Genomic DNA, 22,453 nt, shown 5'->3' on the forward strand with positions numbered 1-22,453 from the left:
CCACTGAAAACATCGGTGGGCACTGATACACCCGTATGATTTAATTCATTGAGTATTTCAATTATTTTTTGGAAAACCATGTTGTTTCCAAATTTGTTTCTGTCAGATGAATGGAACAATGCGAGAAGGAAAATGTGTTTCAAAAGGGAAGCGTAGTGAGTGGGGAGACAGGGCAACGACAAATAAACTGCACCTAATTTATGAATAGTAGCATGACTACCAAGAGGATTCCTAATCTCAAAATCGTCGAAATACAGTATCATGGGAAGGTGAAGGCAATTTCCTTCACTTGTGTTCAGCGCATCTTTCCAAATTTTCGCCTGCACAATGTTTTCTAAACAGATCGCATCATTTTCTAAATACTTTAAATATTGTAAGGTTTCAAATAAGACTTTATTAATTGAAAAAATTTTTTGAAAAACAGCATTGATAGGTATGAGCTGCATTGTACAAGGTATAGATACAAAACCGACACCATCTCCTGAACGTTTGGACTCCATACGTTGCCCAATTGTAATTTCTATGGGAGCAATGTACGTTTCTAAACGTTCAAAGAATTGAAGACGTTTATATTCTGAACGAAGATCGGTTACACATGCAGCATGTGATGACAACACTTTTTCGAAGCATTCTTGAATGTGTCTTGGAACATTATCTCTACCAACCATATTATAAATGTGGGTTTCAAGAATATTTTTTGAAGCATGTAAAAAATTATTCAAGTTTTCCACAATGATTTGAATTGCAGAACGAGGAATAAGTGGCATTGCATGCAGTGATGATACAAATTGTGCTATAGCGTTTTCTTTGGTTATTTCATGAACAAAATATTGCGTGTGTGTAGAAGGCGTATCAGAAAGTACACTATTTAGGTTTGATTGGGAATCAATGACTGATGGGGACGAAGTACATGTTGAATGCACTCTAACTAAGTGTCTTTTAAGAGTAACTCCCGATGAAAACAGGCGAAAGCACCTTCTTTCGCCGCAACGGAAATCCCTCGTACCAGTAGTTAACTTCCTGCAGTAAATTCTCATGTGCTTTATTAAGTTAGATACTACAGGGAATTTCTTCGCACATCCGTAGCACGTATACATTTTATGTAATAGTTAAGAGGCAAAGATCCGCTAGTAAGTTCCTCACTGCTTGATTTATACGATCGAATTTTGTTTCTATGTTGTAAAATCCTCTCTGTATGACGAGCCAAATATCTGATGCTTCTTCTGGGTATTGAGCACCAACGGATTGAAAAATTTTGAAAGCAACATCTACAGCTTGGATTACACTGTGCATGGAATAATATGTGTGATCCACTACAACATACACTCCCTTGACTTCCGTAAGACTGTCACCAACAAATAACACAAGGGACTGGAAAGACCGTCCAAGACGTTGGAGTTTGTTCCTTCGGGATTCAACGCACACCTGTACGTCATCTCCTGATGCAACTTGAGTTATGAATCCATCTCTTATTTCTGAGCGCGATGGTTTCCATGTTGTCAATCCTCTCTTCCGTCTGCAGGGCGGAATTCCAATTATGTAAGGAATTAACAAAAGGGCCACTAGACTCCTTGAGTCAGGATCTTGATCTGAAAAGAACAACAGTAGTTATAATCGGGTCGTTCAGTGTGAAAGTAAACTAGAGCTAAATTATAATCGACACTTCTGAGTATTTCAGTTACCGGTAACTGACAAACATTGGTGATAACTAAGAGGGAACTAATTGAAAGATAATTAAGTAAAATCACTATTGAATGATGCGAATAATAATTTCAGAAATATGAAGATAAGCGACCAGCTGATATTTACTGGTAACACCAGTCATAGTAAAGAAAAATTACATGCTATTATTGTTGGATGTCGAAACATTTTCTCTATTTTTTTACCTACTATGACTAATGTGGTTTTATTATTCAATGATTTCAAGCCAAGAGTTCCAATGAGATATCTTAACACTTAATTAACAACTAGCTTCAAAATATATACCAGTGTATTGTTTAGGTCGAACTAAATCCTAGTATTATTTGACAATATTACAGTAGAGCGTCGATTATCCGAAATAATTGGGGGACATGGGTGTTCGGAAAACTGGTTTGTTCAGATAATCAAACTGTACATGTTTATTTGCCAAAAAGAAGTGTGCTGATTGTTGAAACACAGCGACTGGCGGCTTGGCCGGTCAGCAGCGCCTTATGAAGGCCCCATTAGAAGCAATGTTCCGCCAGCGGTGACTCAGAGCGGCGACTACTGTGGGAAACTTGGTTTGGGAGTGAGGGGGATGATGGACGGTAGGGTGGGAGAGTAACAGGTGCGAGCGAGTACACAGTTCGGTTAAAAGTCTTCATCCCGGCGAAATTAAAATACCACTAATTTTACAGTAATTATGTGATATCTTCAAATAGATAAAAGATAATTGAAATATGGAACAAGAGCGCCCTAGACAATATCATTTTGCGTGACGTACCGTTATCACAAGTCACCTAGTGGCTTTCCGTTTTCATCTGTTTAGAAACGCGAAAATAAATGCCGATTTTCAAAATGGCTCGAAATCGAAAGTAAATAAGTGAGTCGTGATAACGGCTTCTCATGTAAAATAATATTGTCTAGGGCGCTCTTGTTCCACATTTCGATTATCTTTTATCTATTTGAAGATATCACATAATTACTGTAAAATTAGCGGTATTTTAATTTCGCCGGGATGAAGACTCTTAAGCGGTCGTTCGGTTGACCGACGTTCGGATAATCGACGCTCTACTGTACTTAGTCTATGAACATGTGTGTGAAACTAAGCTATTTTATTACTTGTAAAAGTGAATGTTCACTACGTTTTCTGTTTCAGTTTTCAGTCTTTTGATTGCATTACGAATTCAGCACATGCAAATGAACACATTTCAGCTCATTATGAACACATTTCAGTCCTAGTTTTAGCTTCAAAAATCCATTCAATATCCAAGTTAGTACTTTCTAAATATATATAAAATTGTCCTTATTTTCTACTCTGCTGATCATGATCGTAAGTTTTCATATATAAATGTTTTATTTACATTTTTGTTTAATGTTCCACGGTAATGCTCATTAGGGTAAAAGACAGAACGGCGGTAAACGAAAGTGAATGTTAAACTAAACTTTTTTGTGCTCTCTCACTGGGAATTGAACTCGAGACCACGTGCATTAAAGACGCACACACTAGTCATTAGATCAACGGAGAGGCTCTCGCCAAATAAATTTAGCTTTGTGGTGAACAAACACAGTGTGCGTGGGTTTTCTCGACTTCTCAAACAATTTCACCATTTTGTTCACCACCATTAGTACAGTCTCCTTTAGCCTCTGTGCATAACGTCGGAGCCAATATCAACAGTATTCCTTCAATCAACGAAATTTCATCTGGCATCCAAAGCCTTCCTTAGAATAGAAATAAAGTGACAACGAATTTAATACACGTTCTGTAATATAACAGAACGATTAAACAAATGCCATACAAATATGCAGCAGAAACATAATAAGTGTACATGATAGGGAATAATAACTTTCGCATTTTGTTTAAATTTAAAATGAAACTTCATTCCTTTTCAAAGAATGATAGTTACTGGTCTAGTTGGAAAACTAGTTTATACCGCTGTGGGCCTAACAGTACCTTACCCACTCCGTCTAAGAGAGGAATAATTTTTAAACTCTTGTAAAGTACCCAGATACAAATATATTTCGTACTTATGGAGCCTTTCATGGAAGCCTTTGAACAAAAAAAAAATAATAATAATAATAAAAAATACTACCTACTTGTGATATGACCCACTTAAGCTATATTAGAAATACGTAGTGTTAGGACAGAGTGCGTCCAGGTAACATGATTGTCTATGTTCGAAACGCAATTTTCAAAAGTTATACTCTGAAATTCAAATTAAAATTGAATTTGCATTACCTCTAATTTGTCCTATGTAATTTGAAATTTGATGCTTTAATTCTGGATCCCTGGAAGTCTTTATGCGTTCTTCAGCGATATTGATGATTCTATCTCGTTCTACCACTATAGTACTGAAGAAACAGTTGTTCTTCTCTGGATAGAGGTACGAAAAATCGTGTAACAGCTGAAAAGAAAATTGTAAACATTAAAACACCAATGGAGCAAAAAATAAATATGTACATACATATGTTCAACCAGCAGCGATACATACACGTACCAGTTGGACAGTCTTACGATTAATTTTTGCAGCTATTTCACAGATATTTTTGTTTATTATGTTAATTAATATGAGACTGAAGGTAATATTTTGCAAAAAATTAATACGTAAGAAATCTATCCACAGGTGCAATGTTGTTCGCCACAAACTTACCCGGGGATCAAACGAAGAACCCATGCACCTAACTGAGCCACCTAACCAAGCAACAAAACAAGTTTTAATCTCAAGACCTGTAAAGCATTACAATCATTGTACATCTTAAAACTTTTATTTACCTTGATTTGCAATGACTTAATGCACTGACTATGGTTTAATTCACTTATTTCATATGTAATTAGCATAATATTTTCTATCGTTTTATGGTTTTTATTGTATTCTATAGGTTTATATTCGTATCATTGAATTACACGACTAAGAGTTGTATTATTGATTTTAGTTCTAAGCACGTTATTAAATATTATTATTATTATTATTATTATTATTATTATTATTATTATTATTATTAAACAAATTGAGTCACATTTATAAATAATTTATGTCAATTAAAATGTATTAAAATATATTATGACAAGTACATGGATTTTAGTTCTGTGTGTATGAAGTTATACTTCAGAATACATAAAGAAAATATACTTTTCTCATAATAAGTTAATAAATAATTCTAGTTATACCTCCAATGTGACATTTGTGTCTGTTTAACTGGTTCGTGGAGGAATAGTTGATAATGCAAGTCATTTCTTCATTGAATGATTGAAGTCTCAATTTTTGACGCTTTAATTTCAGGCTACGTCGAAAACTCCAACTCTCACAAATACAATGGAATTGGCAATTAACTCGAAGTAATTTCAGGAGAGAAGAATGTTTCAAATTTCACTAATAGCTGAGGGAGGTTATTTTCATAATATCTTTGCAGGAAGCATTAACAACGTTTCGGATATTGTACATGGGTTCTTGACCTCTATGATAATTTGACTACCTTATCACTAGCTTCCTGAACAATTTGCGAAAGACATAGTATTACAGTCATGCAAGTTGTTTTAATCCAACAACTTTCGAAAAAAAAAATTACAGGAAATTCAATACTGTACAAGTAAGTATACGAGGAAGCATCAACAAGTTCGTACAATCCCCTAGAATGACGAACTACAACCTCCCTTGGACATGCATTTTATAGTTAGGTCCACGTATGTGAACCATGAACATGGACTAGTTACAACTTTTTCCAGATAAATCATTGAATGTGCGATGATTGGCGACCTTGAAGCATTGCGATGATTGGCGACCTTGAAGGGTCATTAAATTTCTCCATCTGCAGGGGAAATCACGAAAGTAGATTCATGAAGAGATTAAGTCAATGAGGATGAAACCCCATCCTAAGAAAGCATCCAAGTGGAAACCAATTCCAAACTTACAAATGACCACCGCGGATGTCTCTAGATCTGGAAGACAAACTTTCATGAATGATGCCGCCTTGATGGAGAAAGTTGAGATAATAGAAGACAGGAGGATAACCATTGAAAATGTTCTGTGTGCATAGATATGGATTATGGGTCTACCTGAAATAATATTCACGACCAGCTGCATCTTCAGAAAGTGTCAATACGATGGGTGCCACGACTGCTCATATCATTCCAGAAGAGAGGTCGTGACGACGCTGCAAAGAAATGTTGCATCGCTGGGAGTGGATGAAAAGGACCTTCTAGGCAGACTAATAACAATGGATGATAGCTAGGTTTATCTTTATGATCCAGAAGCAAAGGAAATGAGCAAACAATGGAAACACCCCTCCTTCCAACCCTTAAAAAGGCAAGAACACAGAAGTCGGCCGCCAAAGTGATGCTTTTAGTTTTCTGAGACTGAAGGGGTCATCACGAGATTACCTACGACAGGGACTAACTATTACCTATTATTCCCATCTCCTGACTAAGTCACGGGAGGAATTGAAGAAACCTCGTGGATTGGTCACACAAGGGGTTCTACTGTTGGCAGACAATGTACCAGCTCGTGTCAATGAAGGCAGTGGAATTAGGATATGAAAGGTTGACAGTAACAGGGATAAAAAGTTCAATAATGTCTTACAATAGGTAAACGTTTACGTGACAGCTTTCACCTTGACAAGGCACATTCGTGTGCCGCGACACACTAGTTGCTGAACACTGCCCTAGATGAATTTAGAATCGTATAATCATCGTATTTTGATAAACATCTTAAAATACTGACAAGGAAGGGTCACGCAGTGGCTCCGCTGAGATCCAAACGAGACAATTGTGTTTGCATTTGATATGTTATAACTAGATGAATCCCAAAGTTATACGTGCCACCGGGCGGAATATCGTGAGTTACAACATATTTTGTAATGTAAGAACTAAAAAACTGGCAGAATAGTTTGAACCGAGTCATTCGTTCGGAAACGGTTGGGTAAGTGGAAACCTCGGCCAACACGTATCCCATTGTTTTTAACGACAAACTTTTTGGGGTAAAAAACTGTCTCAGGATCCCCAGCAGGGTCCCAGACGGGGTCCAACTCAATTTTCAAATGGCAAGGGGGGTTAAGTTGCACATCGTTTGAAAGCTGTCGTAAAATGTAAGAAAATGAAGCAAATCTCGACTCTCTACGACAACCCTGTGAAAAATGGCGACGGGTCAAAGTGTAAACAAAAACTTAATTAAAAAGGCCGTGGTCACCCCTATAAATTCGAAACGGTGAGACAAATGTGAAAATAAAAAAGGGAGTTGGCATTATTTTCAAAGTACAACGATTTAAGTTAAAACGTCTTGTCCCAGGGCCCCCACATGGTTCCTGATGGGGTCCAACTAAAAAGTTTCAAATGGCAAGAGAGGTAGCACAGAGCGCGTCTCGACTTTCTACGATAACCCTGTCCAAAATGCGGAAGGTCAAAACGTAAACAAAAGCTTAATTGAAAATCTGTGGCCACCTTGAATCCAAGATGGTTGCTTAAAACCTATATCAAAAGGATAAGCATACCAAACTGCTGAAGCTAGGAAAACCAAATTTGGCATGGATGTTCATTAGTATGTGACGAAAATATACGAAATGTTCAAAAACGCGACTTCTTGAGTTCAAAATACCGCACTATGTATCGAACGTATGTCCAGCTCACACCACTTTTGTTGGAGAAGCGAAATGTGGTAGTTACGTTTATGGTTAATAGTAGATATCCACAAAATATCAAAAAGTATAATCTGTAATCCAATATGGCTGCCAGCGTGAAAAATGAGTTTCTATATAAATATGTTATTTCTTGGAATACTGTGACCAAACCAACAAAGTTTGACGCAGCTCGATGTAATGAAATGACTTACACATGGTTTGGTACTACTCGCCAATCTTGCAAATGATTTTTTTTTTGTATATTTGACATTGCTTGAGTATTGCGATCAAACCAACGAATGACATACAAACGTTACCATCACAAATACGTTACAATAGAGCCCCCAACCTATTGGTGCAGCAAGTCCTTTATGCGTGAACTACGTATGACAAAATTAGAAAAATATCCGAAGGTATTCAACTTTTGTTTAGCAGTATGAGTAAGAAGTCAGAGTTGTGTGTTCATTGCATATTCGTTATATTCAAGTGAATGATGTCGAGAGAACCGTGACGAACGTGCATTAAGAACAAAACATATGTGTTGTTACCGAATGAAATAATAGTTGAAGTGAATACAAATTCAATTATTCTTTAGTCTTCCTATTGTTTCTAAATACATAATAGAGAAAAAAAGAGATTTAAATTTGTACTGTTATGAATGACATAGGTTTTAAGTGGCCATCTTGGATTCAAGGTGGCCATAGTTTTTCAATTAAACTTTTGTTGACATTTTGACCCGCCGCAATTTTGGACAGGATTGTCGTAGAAAGTCGAGACTTGCTCCATCTACTTTCATTGAACAAGATCTTGCAAACGATGAGCTACTTAACCCGTCTTGCCATTTGAAACCTTTTAGTTGGACCACACCTGGGATCCTGTGGGGACCCTGGGACAAGACGTTTTAACTTAAATGGTTGTACTTTGAAAATAATGCCAACTCCCTTTTTTATTTTCACATTTGTCTCACCGTTTCGAATTTATAGGGGTGACCATGGACTTTTCAATTAAGTTTTTGTTTATACTTTGACCCTCCGCCATTTTGCACAGGATTGTCGTAGAGAGTCGAGACTTCCTGCATTTTCTTTCATTTTACAACAGCTGTCAAACGATGTGCAACTTAATCCCCCTTGCCATTTGAAAATTTTGAGTTGGACCCCGTCTGGGACCCTGCGAGGACCTCGGGGCAAACATTTTTATCAGAAAAAATGTGTCCTTGAAAATGATGGGATACGTATTGTCCGAGTTTTCCATTTACCCAAAAGTTTCCGAACAAATGACTCGGTTCAAACTATTCTTCCAGGTTTGTAGCTTTTTATATTACAAAATATGTTGTAACTCACGACATTCCGCCCGGTGGCACGTATAACTTTGGGGTTCATCTAGATATAACATATCAAATGCAAACGCAATTGTCTCGTTCGGATCTCAGCGGAGCCACTGCGTGATCCTTCCTTGTGAGAGTTGGGGACGCCCAATATCGATTAATTTCTCATATATAAAAACGTACAACACTTACTAACTGAAATCCTTGAGGTTGTTTTAGGGCAGGATATTTGTTAAAATAGTCCACGACAGTTCCTGCACCATCTTTGACTTCTCGCATGCGATTGAGGACTGTGTCGTTCCAATTTATTTCAACTAGTGCCCATGGATCGATACTGTTCTGAAGCCACTGAACTTTTTCATCTACAATCGGCTTATCTAGAAAAGAAAATACACAGTATAAATGACTAAAATATAAAGATAAGGAACTGTACGGTCTACTGGAGTTGACTTTGGTATTTCAAATATTTCCAGTATTCTGACCGAAAAATGTTCAGAGAACTATGGTGAACCAAAACAAAGTGAGTGCCACATACGACTGTATGCTATGGTATTGAATGGCCTGTAAAATGTTACACAAGCAGTCTGTAATAGAAAATCAAACTAGTGGACTAAAACAATAACCAGAAGAGTTTTCTGGACCTTTTTTCACTCAGAATGCCTTTCAATCCACTTTTTTGGCGTGTTGGCCCTCCACTCCCCACAGCAAACTCTTTTCTCAGCTAGTTCACCGTATTACATATTTTTACAGTCTCATTACATTTGTACAGAAACAGTGTCAAGACCAACTAATTACAAATATCAGAGAGTAACGTGTTTAATGGTCACATTTAGATGTGCTACTGTCTTGATACTGCAAAAATATTACATGAATGTAAACTGTATATAAAATAACTTCGAAATAGCTTTCTCGAACTAGCTAGGTTTCTGATTAGGTTACCAGTTATCTCTATCACTACCTACACCCAGATGAAGGGGTTGCCATCTTGAAGCGTCTCAAAAGGAATTTATTTTCCAATATTACACAATTTTCAATATATTTTCAGTATTTTCGTTATCGATATAAATTTCCAGTTGCTTTCTAGTATTGCAAGTATCAGTAAACACCCTGTATACTGTAGCTCGAAAACTGAAGAGGCCGCAGTGGCTCAGGGGTAGAGCATTCATCTTCTGTCCGTGAGTCCCAAGTTCAACCAAGTTCGCACCTAGTGGGCTTTGTGTTAAACAAACACTGAAGAGTTCTCCAGCTTCCTACCACTTTCTTCACTTCCCCATTTCATTCATTCATATTAGTACAGTCTCTCTCAGCCTATGACAACTGTGGAACGTAAAAAAATATTTCACTTTTGAAGATTGCAGTCAAAAACTGAGCTGAACGAATTCTCTCAACATCCGAAAAACCTCATTAAACATCGTAGTACTACTAATTAAGCAGACGTTTATATCAGTTATATCTAGTTTACAAAAAAGTACTGAAGCTAACATGTCTTCTATCAGGTATGCCGCAAGCCCAGCGGCATATTATGTTGTACCTCTAAAAATTGAACAGGGAAAAACCTATAGCACAAGTGAAGAAGTAATCGATACTACTAACTACATTCTAAATCCTGTCATTTAAATTATAAAAATGATTTTAGTCATTAACACAGTGTTTATTTTGTGTGCTGTTATGCTCAAAACACCATTTCTTACTTTCGAAAAATATTGTTTTTCCTGTAATTGATTAGTAGTGATTAGTCAAAAGTGTAAAGCGAAATCCAGTAACTATTTATTGATCGAGTGATCCATATCTAATCATATTTTCAGATAGAGTGACATACAAAGTTAGATGCCAAATCCGCCTGACATTGCTATTACAAGTTTATCAATCACTGATTAGAGTTGAATTTTAATAAAGCATATTTGCCTACACCTGTAGATAAGGTGGGGTGCTGACTGCCACGGGTGCTGACTGCCACAGCCAATTATTGGTGTTGATTGCCACGACTGGCGCTTATTACCAATATCAAGGTGCTGACTGCCACGAGCCTGAGAGAAAGTTGCTAGACGTAACATTACCGGACGCCAAGAAGCATGAAAGAAACTAGATGATCCTTAGGATCGTGTTGTTCAGACCAACACCTAACAAAGGTAAACAGGTCTCTGTATGTACACTCATGTCCAAAATTATTGTCACATGATTATAAATATGTTGTTCTAGTAATATAATTTGATAACGAATTCGCCCGGTTTTTCTTATAATGTTAGTATGTGTATAATCGGCAAAGGCAAGTATGTGGTAAATTTCATGTCAAAAGAGCAGTAAATAAGAACAATAAAACGAAAATAAAATTTTCTTGTCCATTTAGTTACATTTTATTTTACTCATTATGATTTTCGCATTTATAATTATTTTCCTATGAAATTTATCACAAATATAAATTTCCTGATTATACACATATATAAATATTAAAAGTACTGTGCAAAATTATCAAATTATATTCTTACAAGAAGACAGTTATAGATATGCGACAATAATTTTGAACATGAGTGTACTTTCAGTTTTGTCAGGGAGCGGTGCGTACAAAATTGGTACGATTTATGTATTCTCATTTGAACTCCCTATGTCAGCATGAACTGTGTACAGCTGAGCAAATTGTTTCGAGCTTCTCTTGAAAGTTTCATCAAAAAAGCACTGCTAGCTGTCCCTCACAAGGGAAGTTCAGGAGAAAGCACTCACCTGCAGAGAAACTAAGCATGCCATTTGAAGCCCCAATTCATGCTGATTATAACAAGCTAATAAAATTCGTGTAAAGTTGAGAACGGTTCGAGATATTCAACTTGGAAGTTTATATGAGAAAATGAGGATATACGCATTTATACGCGTTAAGTACAACATAATTAGTAACGAATATTGACATGCGAATTGAAAGCTGTCGGAAGTAACAGAAAGAAAAGTGTTTCGCAATAACTAACGGGTTTGTTAGATACAATTAGTCATTACATTGTTCACAATAATCATAGGTTAGAGATAAAAATTGATCACTGTTGTTCTTCTGTTTTATGAAGAAATGACGCAGGCAAAATACTCCCTTGCACCATGAACATTTTTTATGTGCAATTGTTTTGCATCCGTCAAGAGAACAGTTCGCAGAACCAAAGCAAAAAGCAAATTCGACAAGTGATTCAAAAGTTATAGGCCTATAATTTGTTCGTAACCTGCCTTGTAGAACGCAAACTGAAACAATCAAATGTATCGCAGTGATCGGAAGTGATTCGTATGGACACGAACTTTATTTTATTGTTTCGTTGGTACATTATAACGTCCAGATGAAGAAGAATCATACTATGTACAAATCTCCTGCCATAATCTTTGATTGATCGGAATCAAAACACATCAAATGTTTGCACAAATCGTGTGCAGTTCTTCGGTATCTTCTCAACCATTAGGTCTTTGCCATCCGTCATGCAACTTGTAATGGACAATTTGTCTGCGAATGGACCCCAGTGATCAAGCAATAGCAAGTTCAAACCATCAGGCTTCGCCATGGGTGAGAATACTTAACGCATTGAAACGTGAATCCACTCATTTTCTCATATAAATTACCAAGCTGAATATCTCGAACAGTTCTCAACGTACAGGAGTTTTATTACCTGTTGTAATCAGCATGAATTGGTCCTTCAAATGACATGCATATTTCTCTGCAGGCGAGTGCTTCTCCCAAACTTCCCTTGTCAGCTGGCTTCAGACCATCATATCCATTAAATAATACAATAAAACAATTAATATAAACAATGAAATGTGCAAATTGTACATATAACAGAAAAGACAATGCCTTTATAAACATCCAAGTATATGCCGTTCCACTTAGTGAGCAACTTTGTAACTTATAGGATGCCACATAGATTTGCTGTGATGATTACTAAATTAATCCCTACTAAATTAATTAATAATCATAAATTTAGTATGAGGGATTAATTCCTCTCTTTTCAGATACAACTTCTCCCAGGCTCGTGGCAGTCAGCACGCCGTCGTGGCAGTCAGCACCTTCATATTTGCAATCAGCGACAGTCGTGGCAGTCAACACCAATAATTGGCTGTGGCAGTCAGCACCCGTGGCAATCAGCACCTATCCGTAGATAATACGAAGTTTTAAAACTAATTTTATCGTACGTCATTAGTTTAGATACGTCAGTAAAAGTAGTTTATGCAATAATTCACCTGAGTAGGCTTCACGGTATAAAAACCAGTAATACTGTTTAGTACCTGTGGGTAAGAAGTGTGCGTATGTGCCGCTGGCGTGGATATCCGGGTTCGATTTCTGGCGGAAGTTCATGCGGTTCGGATCCTACTTTAAACTGTAGGTCCAAGTCTCATATAGCCCCGCTGCTGAACGGTACGCTAAACTGAAATAAAACCAAAAAGCTCCAACTATACCTGGTTTGCACGTTCTATGATTTATCATGGAAGTCATTTATTCTTTAATATTTTAATGATTGGTGTAATATCATTAAGTACTCACTGCATGCAATTTAATAACATTTAGAATATGTTCGCGTTTCTAATGTCTTGTTACCATGGGAAGAGAATAGCTTCGTCATTTCGTTCAGTATGTATTCGTTGACAGAAAATAAAGAGTATTAATATGTAAATCTAGTACCCAAAACCCATGTCCTTTTAAACTACAAGCTCTGTATGAGCCCTTTCCAGAACTAATTATTAAGTGTCATTATATGCTTGCTTTCATGTAACTGAAATTACTTTACATACTATCTAAACTACATACTAGCATGAAACGAAAGCTAGTAAATGTAAGACCTATATACCTTCATTTTCTTCCTCTACTGTTAGTACTGAAGATAAATTCGAAGACGTAGAACGCCTGGATGGACAACTCTGAGGTGAGGTGGGATCTTTTAACTCCCGAAGTTTCCTTCTCCGTGTAATGTAAGCTTCGTATAATATTCCGCTAGCATTTCTCTTCGTCTGATATCGTGTTGCAGGTAGCGACGCTGTATAATAAAGAGATGCAGCTTCCTTAGGAAATAGGTCTACAATTTGCTTTGCCAAGGTTGTGAAGTCAGACATCTGGATTTTTCTGTATGGGTTTTCAAAGAGGATGTGCTTAATCAAAAGCCGTCCTACTTCTTTTCGCTGACTTCCGCGCAACAATCCATTGTTGTGTGTTGATGAATTTATTATTGCCCTTCCATCAAGTGTTTCGTTCAGAACATTAAAGACCTGAAACAAAAGATCCGAAAACATTTTCAGTGTGCACTCACTGGATGTCCTTAAGGAAACAATGTATTTGAGATTAAATAGACAATATGTTTATTTCTTCATATACAGTATGAGCACAGGAAGGTCGTCCTGTTCCTTCCTAATCTGAAGGACCACAGACACCTTTCTAACAACACAATTATTATTATTATTATTATTATTATTATTATTATTATTATTATTATTATTATTATTATTATTATATTGATTAAGTATCGTTTTTTCCCTTCAAATGGTGAAGCAACATTTGCACAGAAGGAATCTTTACATCCTTCCCCTTTGTTCTTTTTGTATTTTAAGAAGACAGAACATGGCAAGATGGTGCACTGTTAAGTTACATGGTTGCTACTCTCAAATTTTCTACTGATCGTGGTCATATGTGGCACCAATTGAGTGATGCCATTAAGGAGAAGTGTGTATGAAATGAACTATGAGTCGTAACATTCACTTGTAAACTTATTACGTTACCTGAAACAAACCCCAGATATCAAAAATATGTATATGAAGGGAGGAAGCAAGTCCCAGAAAAAGTCCTAGATATGAAAACTGTACATTTAAAAAATAACTAAAAGAAGTTAAATGCTCGGCATTGGTAAGTGTAATTTGTAAATGTAGAGTGAGGGTAAATAATAGTATACAAAGACAAACCTTTGATAGGATAGTGTAACTAAAGTGAACATAATGAGTGAAGAATGTGGAGGGACAAACCATAAACTTACATATATATAAATGAAAAGCATAAAGAATTTAATTACAATTAGTAAAAGTATGAATTAAAATGTGTATCCCAATATCCATCTACTTTTGAAACTTGTAACTTAGATTTTTTTATCCAATCCTAAGATAAATATAGCAACAATAAACAAAATAGTAAAGGAAATATCTATGGTATTGATACTTACATATGAAGGGTCAAAAGGCTTCCAACAATTTCCATATATCTGGGATTGACTTCCGTCTAAATTGGAGAGGGCTTTATTTACATCCTCGTTATGTCCTTCTGCTTCGTATCTATCTTCAATTTGTCGTCTTTCTACAAGGTCGTTGTCTGTTGCACTTTTAGCTCCTGTCGCTCTTAGAACAGCATCAGATATATCCACTAAGCAGTCTCCATCATTATAGGAATGAACAGAAACCTTAAGGAAATTAAACATTTCCATGTTCAATAAAAGATCTACGTTAATGAAAATATTTCATTTATTATTGATTATACTTCAGTTACACACCAGTTCAGCTCTGATCTTAACATCATACAAGCAACCTAACATTACCTATACAAAACCCCTAGACGTGGGTCTCAGTTCACAATACGCTGCCTGAAGTGGGCCAGTAACCAGATGAGAAACCTGTTAGTGTCGTCTAGAATTAAAGTTTCCCTTTATTTCCGAAAATGAAATGAAATCTAAGTTTTACGTCCCACGCGTATGCCGGTTGGACTAAAGAAGACTGATGAGAGATGAGTGAAATGGTGGAATGAAGAAATTGGGAGGAAACTGGAGAATCCCGAGAAAACCCACGAGCACGATGTTTGTCCACAACAAAGCCCACACGGCGCGACCTGGGATCAAACAACGGACCCCAAGCACCGAAGGTGAACGCTCTACCACTGAACCACCGCGCCTCCTTTATTTCTGAGATCCGTAAAGCTGCTGTGACTGCCCCAGTTACCTATCGCCTCTGATTACTTATCCATTAATTTGTATGATTTAGTTAAATTTGATTTTGTTTCCAGTTTAGCGTCTCTTTCAGCAGCGAGGCTATATGAGATGTGGACCTACATCTTAACATGGAATCCGAACCACATGCGCTCCTGTCGTTACATCATTAGTGTGAACAGAAAAACAGGACAAAACTATTTCCTAACGGCTTTCATTGATGAAAATAGCAGTCAAATGACGATCTTTATTTTTCTTTTATTATCTTGCATGGCAGTGTGGACAATACTACTGATGATGGATAATAGGGATGTTTATAACTGTCCAGCCAGAGCAAAGTGTAAATGACGTATATGAAACTAATCTAGATTCCGTTTAAGGAAATTATACAAATGTAAGGTATGTTGCAAAATTATGCAGAAGATCCAAACATGTTATATAACTTTAGAAAACTTATGTCATGGATGGAATATATGATATATAGAGATGGACAAGGAAAATATATATACAGATAGTTCACTCATTTCACGGCTAGGCAAACTGAAATAAAAACAGCCAAAATACGATAATGACTATAGCAAAATGAAACGAACGCAATGCAAATGCCAGTTCTATGAGCAACTGCGTAACACCATCTTGAACACCCGATCAAACATGCTGTCTACCAGCGTTTGCTGCAGCGTTACATCAATTTGATTCCATGCAGCGATGATGGCATCCTGCAATTCGCGAACATTGTTGTACTGGGTGCCGTTGGCGTATACTGAGCGACACAACATTCCCTATAGGTTATCCATCGCTTTTATGTCTGTGGAATTGGAAGGCCAAGCAAGGACAATCACGTCTTTTTCCCGAAATCAATCCCTGGTGGTTCCAGCAACGTGGACAGTAGCATTGTCCTGTTGGAAGATCCACTCGGGACCAGCAATTCGCGCGACAAATGGCAACAAATTGTCTGCAAGTACTGTTTGATACGTGGTTGATGTCAGAATTTTAGAATATGCGAAGTTTGTTGTGCCATAATAACCAAAGTCCTCCCATATTACAGAATCATCCGTACTGTCGCTTAGAGAACATTTGTTCCTCCTTCCGCAATAGTACAGTCAGCCATCGGAACAACCCAAATTGCATTTATTTTTGTCACTGAAGATGACACGACGCCAATTCTGCTTTCAAGTCTCATGTGTTTTGGTCCAGACCACCAGTTGCTCCTTGTGATGCGCCGTGGGTCGTGACTGACGCTTATGTTTCTTATATCAGAGATGATTGCAGCATTTCACAGCTCTTGATAAGGCAGATTTATGTACATGAATGTTATGGTCTCTTGCCAACTGTCTAAGAGATTCCACCACAACTTAGCTTTCGAACAACCTGTCTTTCCTGTTGTGGAGTTAGTGTATGCGGCCTTCCTGATGAGTTCCTTACTCCATACCGCATCCCAAGTTTAAGAAAATTGTTCACGACACAAGCAGTCCGTCCACTTCGACATGCAATTTCATTAACATACCTTCTTTATATGCCACTATTTGCCCCTTTTCACACTCAGACAATACTTTGTTACGGCCCATTACGCTTCTTACTCGCCACCTCACACAGGCGTCCTCGTCGTAGTACACTCACTACCTTAACTTCTATCACTCGTTTGCTCTCGCCTTCTCGTCCAACGCCCTCTATTTTCCGTAGCAGCGACCTAGCTACGTGATATGCTAAACATGTCTGCGTTCGTATCATTTTGCAACATTTCTCTTGGGCTATTATTCATTTTCGTTTCGCCCTGTCGCCTATACGTATCTAACAGGCCAATACCTGTTTTCGTGTAACAAATACAAAAGTGTCATTTATTATACCTCCCATTTTCAGTTTCCTTTATGATCACATAATATGACGATATCTTGTAGGGATGGTGTCGTTTTGCAACGCACTTTACAATATACAAAATATAAATCTAAAGATGGTATAAGATTTAATCCTAATTACTATTGTTAGTATCACTGAAATGATCATTATATAGTAATAATATTACGTCAATTTAGTATACTGATCATAGATCCGGTTGTTAAACTATTTGAATGGCTCCACTATGCAAACGTTTGAGAAAGCTTAAACTAAGTCTAAATGGTTGTTAAGAAATTATGTTATTTAATGTGTTAGGTCCTCTTCAAGTAAAATTGCTAACGTTTTTCAATCACTTATTCAAAATACATACACTTTCCACCGAAGAGTTATCAGTAGCATTCGATGGATTAACCCATGCCTTCCACTTCTCCCGAAACTTAGCTCTCAATCCAACAAGGGGTATCAACTGATTCAAATCACTTTCTGTTAACAGCCGCAAAGCGGATACATCAACGAGATTTTCTATTTTAGAAAAATGAAATGAAATTTATATTTAGTCATGCATACAATCAAAACCAACTAAAGTACACACACACATTATATATATATATATATATTTATTAGAACACCCGATATTATATATATATCATATTATCTTCTTTCTATACTGTTATCGCTATTTCACTTTTTTGAACATTCAGTTTGTTTCCTGCAAGTTCAAAACAATTTTTAATTTATCTTTAGATATTACCTACAAGTTAATAGTGCATAACATATTTAGTAATATACTCACAAGCAGCAAAATTAATCCTGTTCATTTAATCACAAAAATAACCAATATAATTGAAGAATAGAAAACTGGAAGCAAGGTACCAATGAGCAGAAAATTAGTTTTTAGTATAACGTTCCAAGATTGTGCTCTTTAGACTAAAGGAGGCGGATGATTAATTGTAAAGTCAAAGTAGTGAATGATCAAGAAGTGAATTATAGTGAAATCAAATTATTTGCTTTCCCAACAAAAATCGATTCTACGTTGCCCACGTACACTAAAGGGAAACGCACTGGCCACTAGACCAGAACGGGGGGTGGCTCAGTGAACAGACAATTTGCTATAAATTATGACAACCAGTTACATTGTTTTAAATATTCTAAAACCTGGCTAGGACTTTGCAGGCGAGAGGATCAGTCATTGTCTTTTAGCTTAAATTTTTACTACTTTAATTTTTCCATGCACTTCGCCGGGGGTTAATTTGCATTGAAAACTTAAGGTGGTATCCTTACGCCGACATTAACACCACTTTCAAGCATGAACAAAATAATCGAGTTAGCAAACGTTAAAAGAAAGAAATATTACTTTATGCGCAGAGTCACCTTCACTAACGAGCCTGCTTCCCTCGAACGCACTCCCACTAGTGCCTTCTGTTCGCTTTTCCCTCGAAAGTCGGGGTGGCTAGATGATAGAGGATTTGTCTTTGGAGCGTAGGGTTTCTGATTCTATTTAAGATCGCGCCAAATAGGAATTTTGGTGGATAAACTGCGTGTGTGGGGCTTTTTGCAGGGTTCTCCAGTTTCCTTCAAGATGTTTCGTCATACCACCATTATAGTCTTTCTTGCTGTCTCCTTTAGATTACGCGACAGAACTGCGGGACGTAAAACACTATTTTTCTTCCTGCTCTAACGCAAATTAGATGCAACACTAAATTGTAATTACCACATAGCACACATTAGTGGATTGTTTTTGCCGAATTACGTAAAGCATGCATTATCTGTAGAGATACATCGCCATCTGTCCTAAAAGTGCCACGTTTCTAAGCTAGCCCCACGTTTCAATTCGGATTATGTGGAGTAAATAATGTTAAGTTAATATCTTTCCCTTACTTTTGCGCCTTTTCTTTTTATTATATTTTTTTCAGTTTCTTCTTTCCATATTTGTCGAACATTCAGGATAACCCCCCTAAAACCAATAAATACATGCATCCTATCTTTTGCACAAAGCTGACAACAAATTGATAATGTGTTCTTGTATTTGACTCACCACTCATCCGTACAGATTTTACTTAGGACGACAGAAGCACCTTCAGAATTGTTTTATATGCGACAAACTTTTCGGCGCAGATATACTTCAGAAATGGAATGTAGTTTCACGTTCCACATTTATGTGCTTTGGGCTAAAATTTACAGATAATGAAAGTAAGCGATAATGGAATAGGTTGTGGAAGCAATGTGGAAGGAAACAAGATCTTGAGAAAAGCCACTGATACTGTTTGTATCCATCACAAACTTGCATGGCAAAGAATTAAACCAGAAACCTTTCCAAGAGAGTACTATTGAGTCACCATGCCCCAAATTTACTATTTGACATTCCTACGAATACAGCGTTTTGTGCACAACAATTGTCCCGGAACTCATATAAAGCGTATCACTTTTATTAGGGTGTCTGCATGCAACGATTTGATTGTTTAGCTTCCTTCATTGGCGTAGTCCTTAAAGTAAAATGTATGAACATTTATGTTAATAGAATACAATGATGCATTTTATTTCAGAAAGTAAATAGCCAAATATTAAAAGCGGAAAGGTAGAAAAAAGGTTAATCCAAGTCGGAGTAAACGAAACTAACGCTCTATGACGTAACATGGGAATCCTGAAATTCTTCACACCACACTTTCAACAAACTTAAAACAAATATATGAGGTACCATCTCTATTTCTAATTTACACGTTAAAAATGAAACAAAAATCAAAAACTCACAATACTCTACATAAATCCGGAAAACCCTCATGCTACACATGCGCACTGAAAATGCTCTGAAGCAATGACAAATGAGGTGTACGTGAGTGGTTTATGCTTACGCCACCACCACAGAAAACACGTATCATACATTAATATTACGTCAATAATCAACCGCAATAAAAAAAATCTCATTACACAAGGTAGGTTAGTTTGCAGTTTAGCATCCCTTTCAGCACATAGGGCATATGAGATGAACTTAACTGCTTAACGTCAGATCCTAACCATAAGACCTTCCACCGACAATTGAACTCAGGTCCTCTACAGCTAAGGCGCGGGCACTAATCGTGTAGTGATGAGGAAGTTATACACAAGCGGGTTAACTCTACAATACCAATCGAAACCAGCCGTACTGTAAGTATGCGCTATCTGAAGATCAATTTTTCAGTGTAGCACAAGAAATAATACAAATATATTAAGTAAAGGTGGGCAAGGAGTTTTCTGGCCGTTTCTGATTTGTTAGTTGTATATTTCTTCGAGACATCTGGAACAAAGTTATAAAGAAACACCACTCAAAATAATAGAACACAAAGAACCATTGGGATTTCAGACTGCTTCAACTATCATTTATTAACACCATAACTAATCAATGTTAATATCTTAACAAGAGCAAGTTCACGAAAGAGACCAATAAAACGTAAGATTATCAGTTTTATGTCTCACAGTTATACCAGGTAGGCTAAAGAAGACTGACGCTGACAACAAATGTAATAGTGAAACAGAAAGTGGGAGGAAACTGAGAAAACCTACTCAAATGATGTTTGTCCAACACAAAGCACACTTGACGTGAGCTGGGATCAAGCCAGGAATCTAAGCGCCAGAGAGCGCTCTACTACAGCTCCCGCGGCACCCAAAACAACTTAAGAATACACAGGACAGTACATTTACTTAAAGTAACTGCTAGTCTATTTACTAATTATTTACACTAATGAAATTCACACATATCATGGAACTACTTATTTCACATCCCTCCAAAACCATCCCAATTACAAATTAGGCTTGCTTTGTCCACATGTTCGAAGTGTAGGCGGCTGAGCACGAAAGCATGGAAGCAGCATACAGATCTATGAACTTATTTTATAACTAGAGAAAATTCATGGAAACAAAAAGAAAATTGTTTTACGTACTGCTATTCTATGTAGGCTGAAGTTCACAATTAATGAAAACTTCGAGGAACTCCACGGACAATATTGTCCACAACAAACTCATGACGTGGGATAGAACCAGAATCACTCGCAACAGAGGTGAAAGCACTACCACTAAATAGGTAAGATAAGCTAGTGAATTATAAATAAGCCTTTATAGTGGTCAAAGAAAGGCTGCGTTGTTTTCCTTGAGGTAACTCCCGTTTCCTGTCCATTATTCCCCTATTATCCATCTCACCATTCATTCTTTAACATCGATCCTAATCGCAGGATATTAAACTCCCTACAAATTGTTAAAAACATAATATTCTCGGGCAAATATTCTGGTAGAAGTAGCTATCAGTTTTCTAGAATATACGAAACGAATTTCATACAGAATTTCCCCACTTTCTTAGCTAGGATGGTAAGGCAGTTCTGTACTAAAACTCCCAGGAATGGACTGTCGCATGTAAAGCACAATGTTCGAAAGTAATAACATTCGATTTTGTGCAAAGGTGTATGAACAACTTTTATATTGGTAGCTGTATTATTATTCTGCACCCACTTTGTCTTACCAGCAGGAAGTTAGTTCTACAATGGTATTCCTTACCCAAATGACATAGCTATGTTTCCTAATATTCTGTGCTAATTTTCGTTGTGTACAAAATCATGAGACGAGAGATTGATTTTAAACACATTAGTAATACATAATGATATTAATTAATAAACACAAAATATCTAATTTGCGTACCTTGAAACGTGGAAAGTAACGATTGTAATCCCCAGCTTTCCAATAGAGCTTTTATTTCTCCACAGGAAGATTTGTCCATCTCTTTCTTCTCAAGCAATAATGGGATTATAACAATCAGTTGCAGTATAATACAAACCCACTAAGTTAATCATGAAGATAAAAGAATTTGTATTAAATATTAAATTGCATCAAATAGAATTCATTAGTTACAGACAAAGTTGCATCGAAAATCCCGTAACTCAGAATCTGCTTGTATTAAATGGTAAATTTAAACGAACTACATTATACTACAGTAATAGTGACATCAAATATGTCATAAAATAAGGAGTTCAGTAAAAGTGTATATAGGGGAATAGGGGTGTAACTATGGAATTAGGGAAATCCATCTATACATTTTAAAAGTATATACAGGGTGTATCAGAAGCAC

General features: G+C 36.8%; 1 protein-coding gene across 1 annotated transcript; it reads right to left on the reverse strand.

Moving 5' to 3' along the window:
* Positions 1 to 1,082: 1,082 nt before the first annotated feature.
* Positions 1,083 to 22,127, reverse strand: LOC145690907 (uncharacterized). Its single transcript, XM_081766334.1, has 7 exons — positions 22,027 to 22,127; positions 17,735 to 17,886; positions 14,776 to 15,009; positions 13,420 to 13,834; positions 8,807 to 8,991; positions 3,920 to 4,085; positions 1,083 to 1,589 (listed from the first exon to the last, which is right to left on the reverse strand). The coding sequence occupies exons 1-7, from the start codon at positions 22,103 to 22,105 to the stop codon at positions 1,099 to 1,101; spliced, it is 1,722 nt and encodes a 573-aa protein (XP_081622460.1). The 5' UTR covers positions 22,106 to 22,127; the 3' UTR covers positions 1,083 to 1,098.
* Positions 22,128 to 22,453: the final 326 nt, after the last annotated feature.

The sequence above is a fragment of the Thermobia domestica genome, chromosome 7, assembly GCF_964235325.1.
Source record: "Thermobia domestica chromosome 7, izTheDome1.hap1.1, whole genome shotgun sequence".
In the NCBI taxonomy this organism is placed as follows: domain Eukaryota; kingdom Metazoa; phylum Arthropoda; class Insecta; order Zygentoma; family Lepismatidae; genus Thermobia; species Thermobia domestica.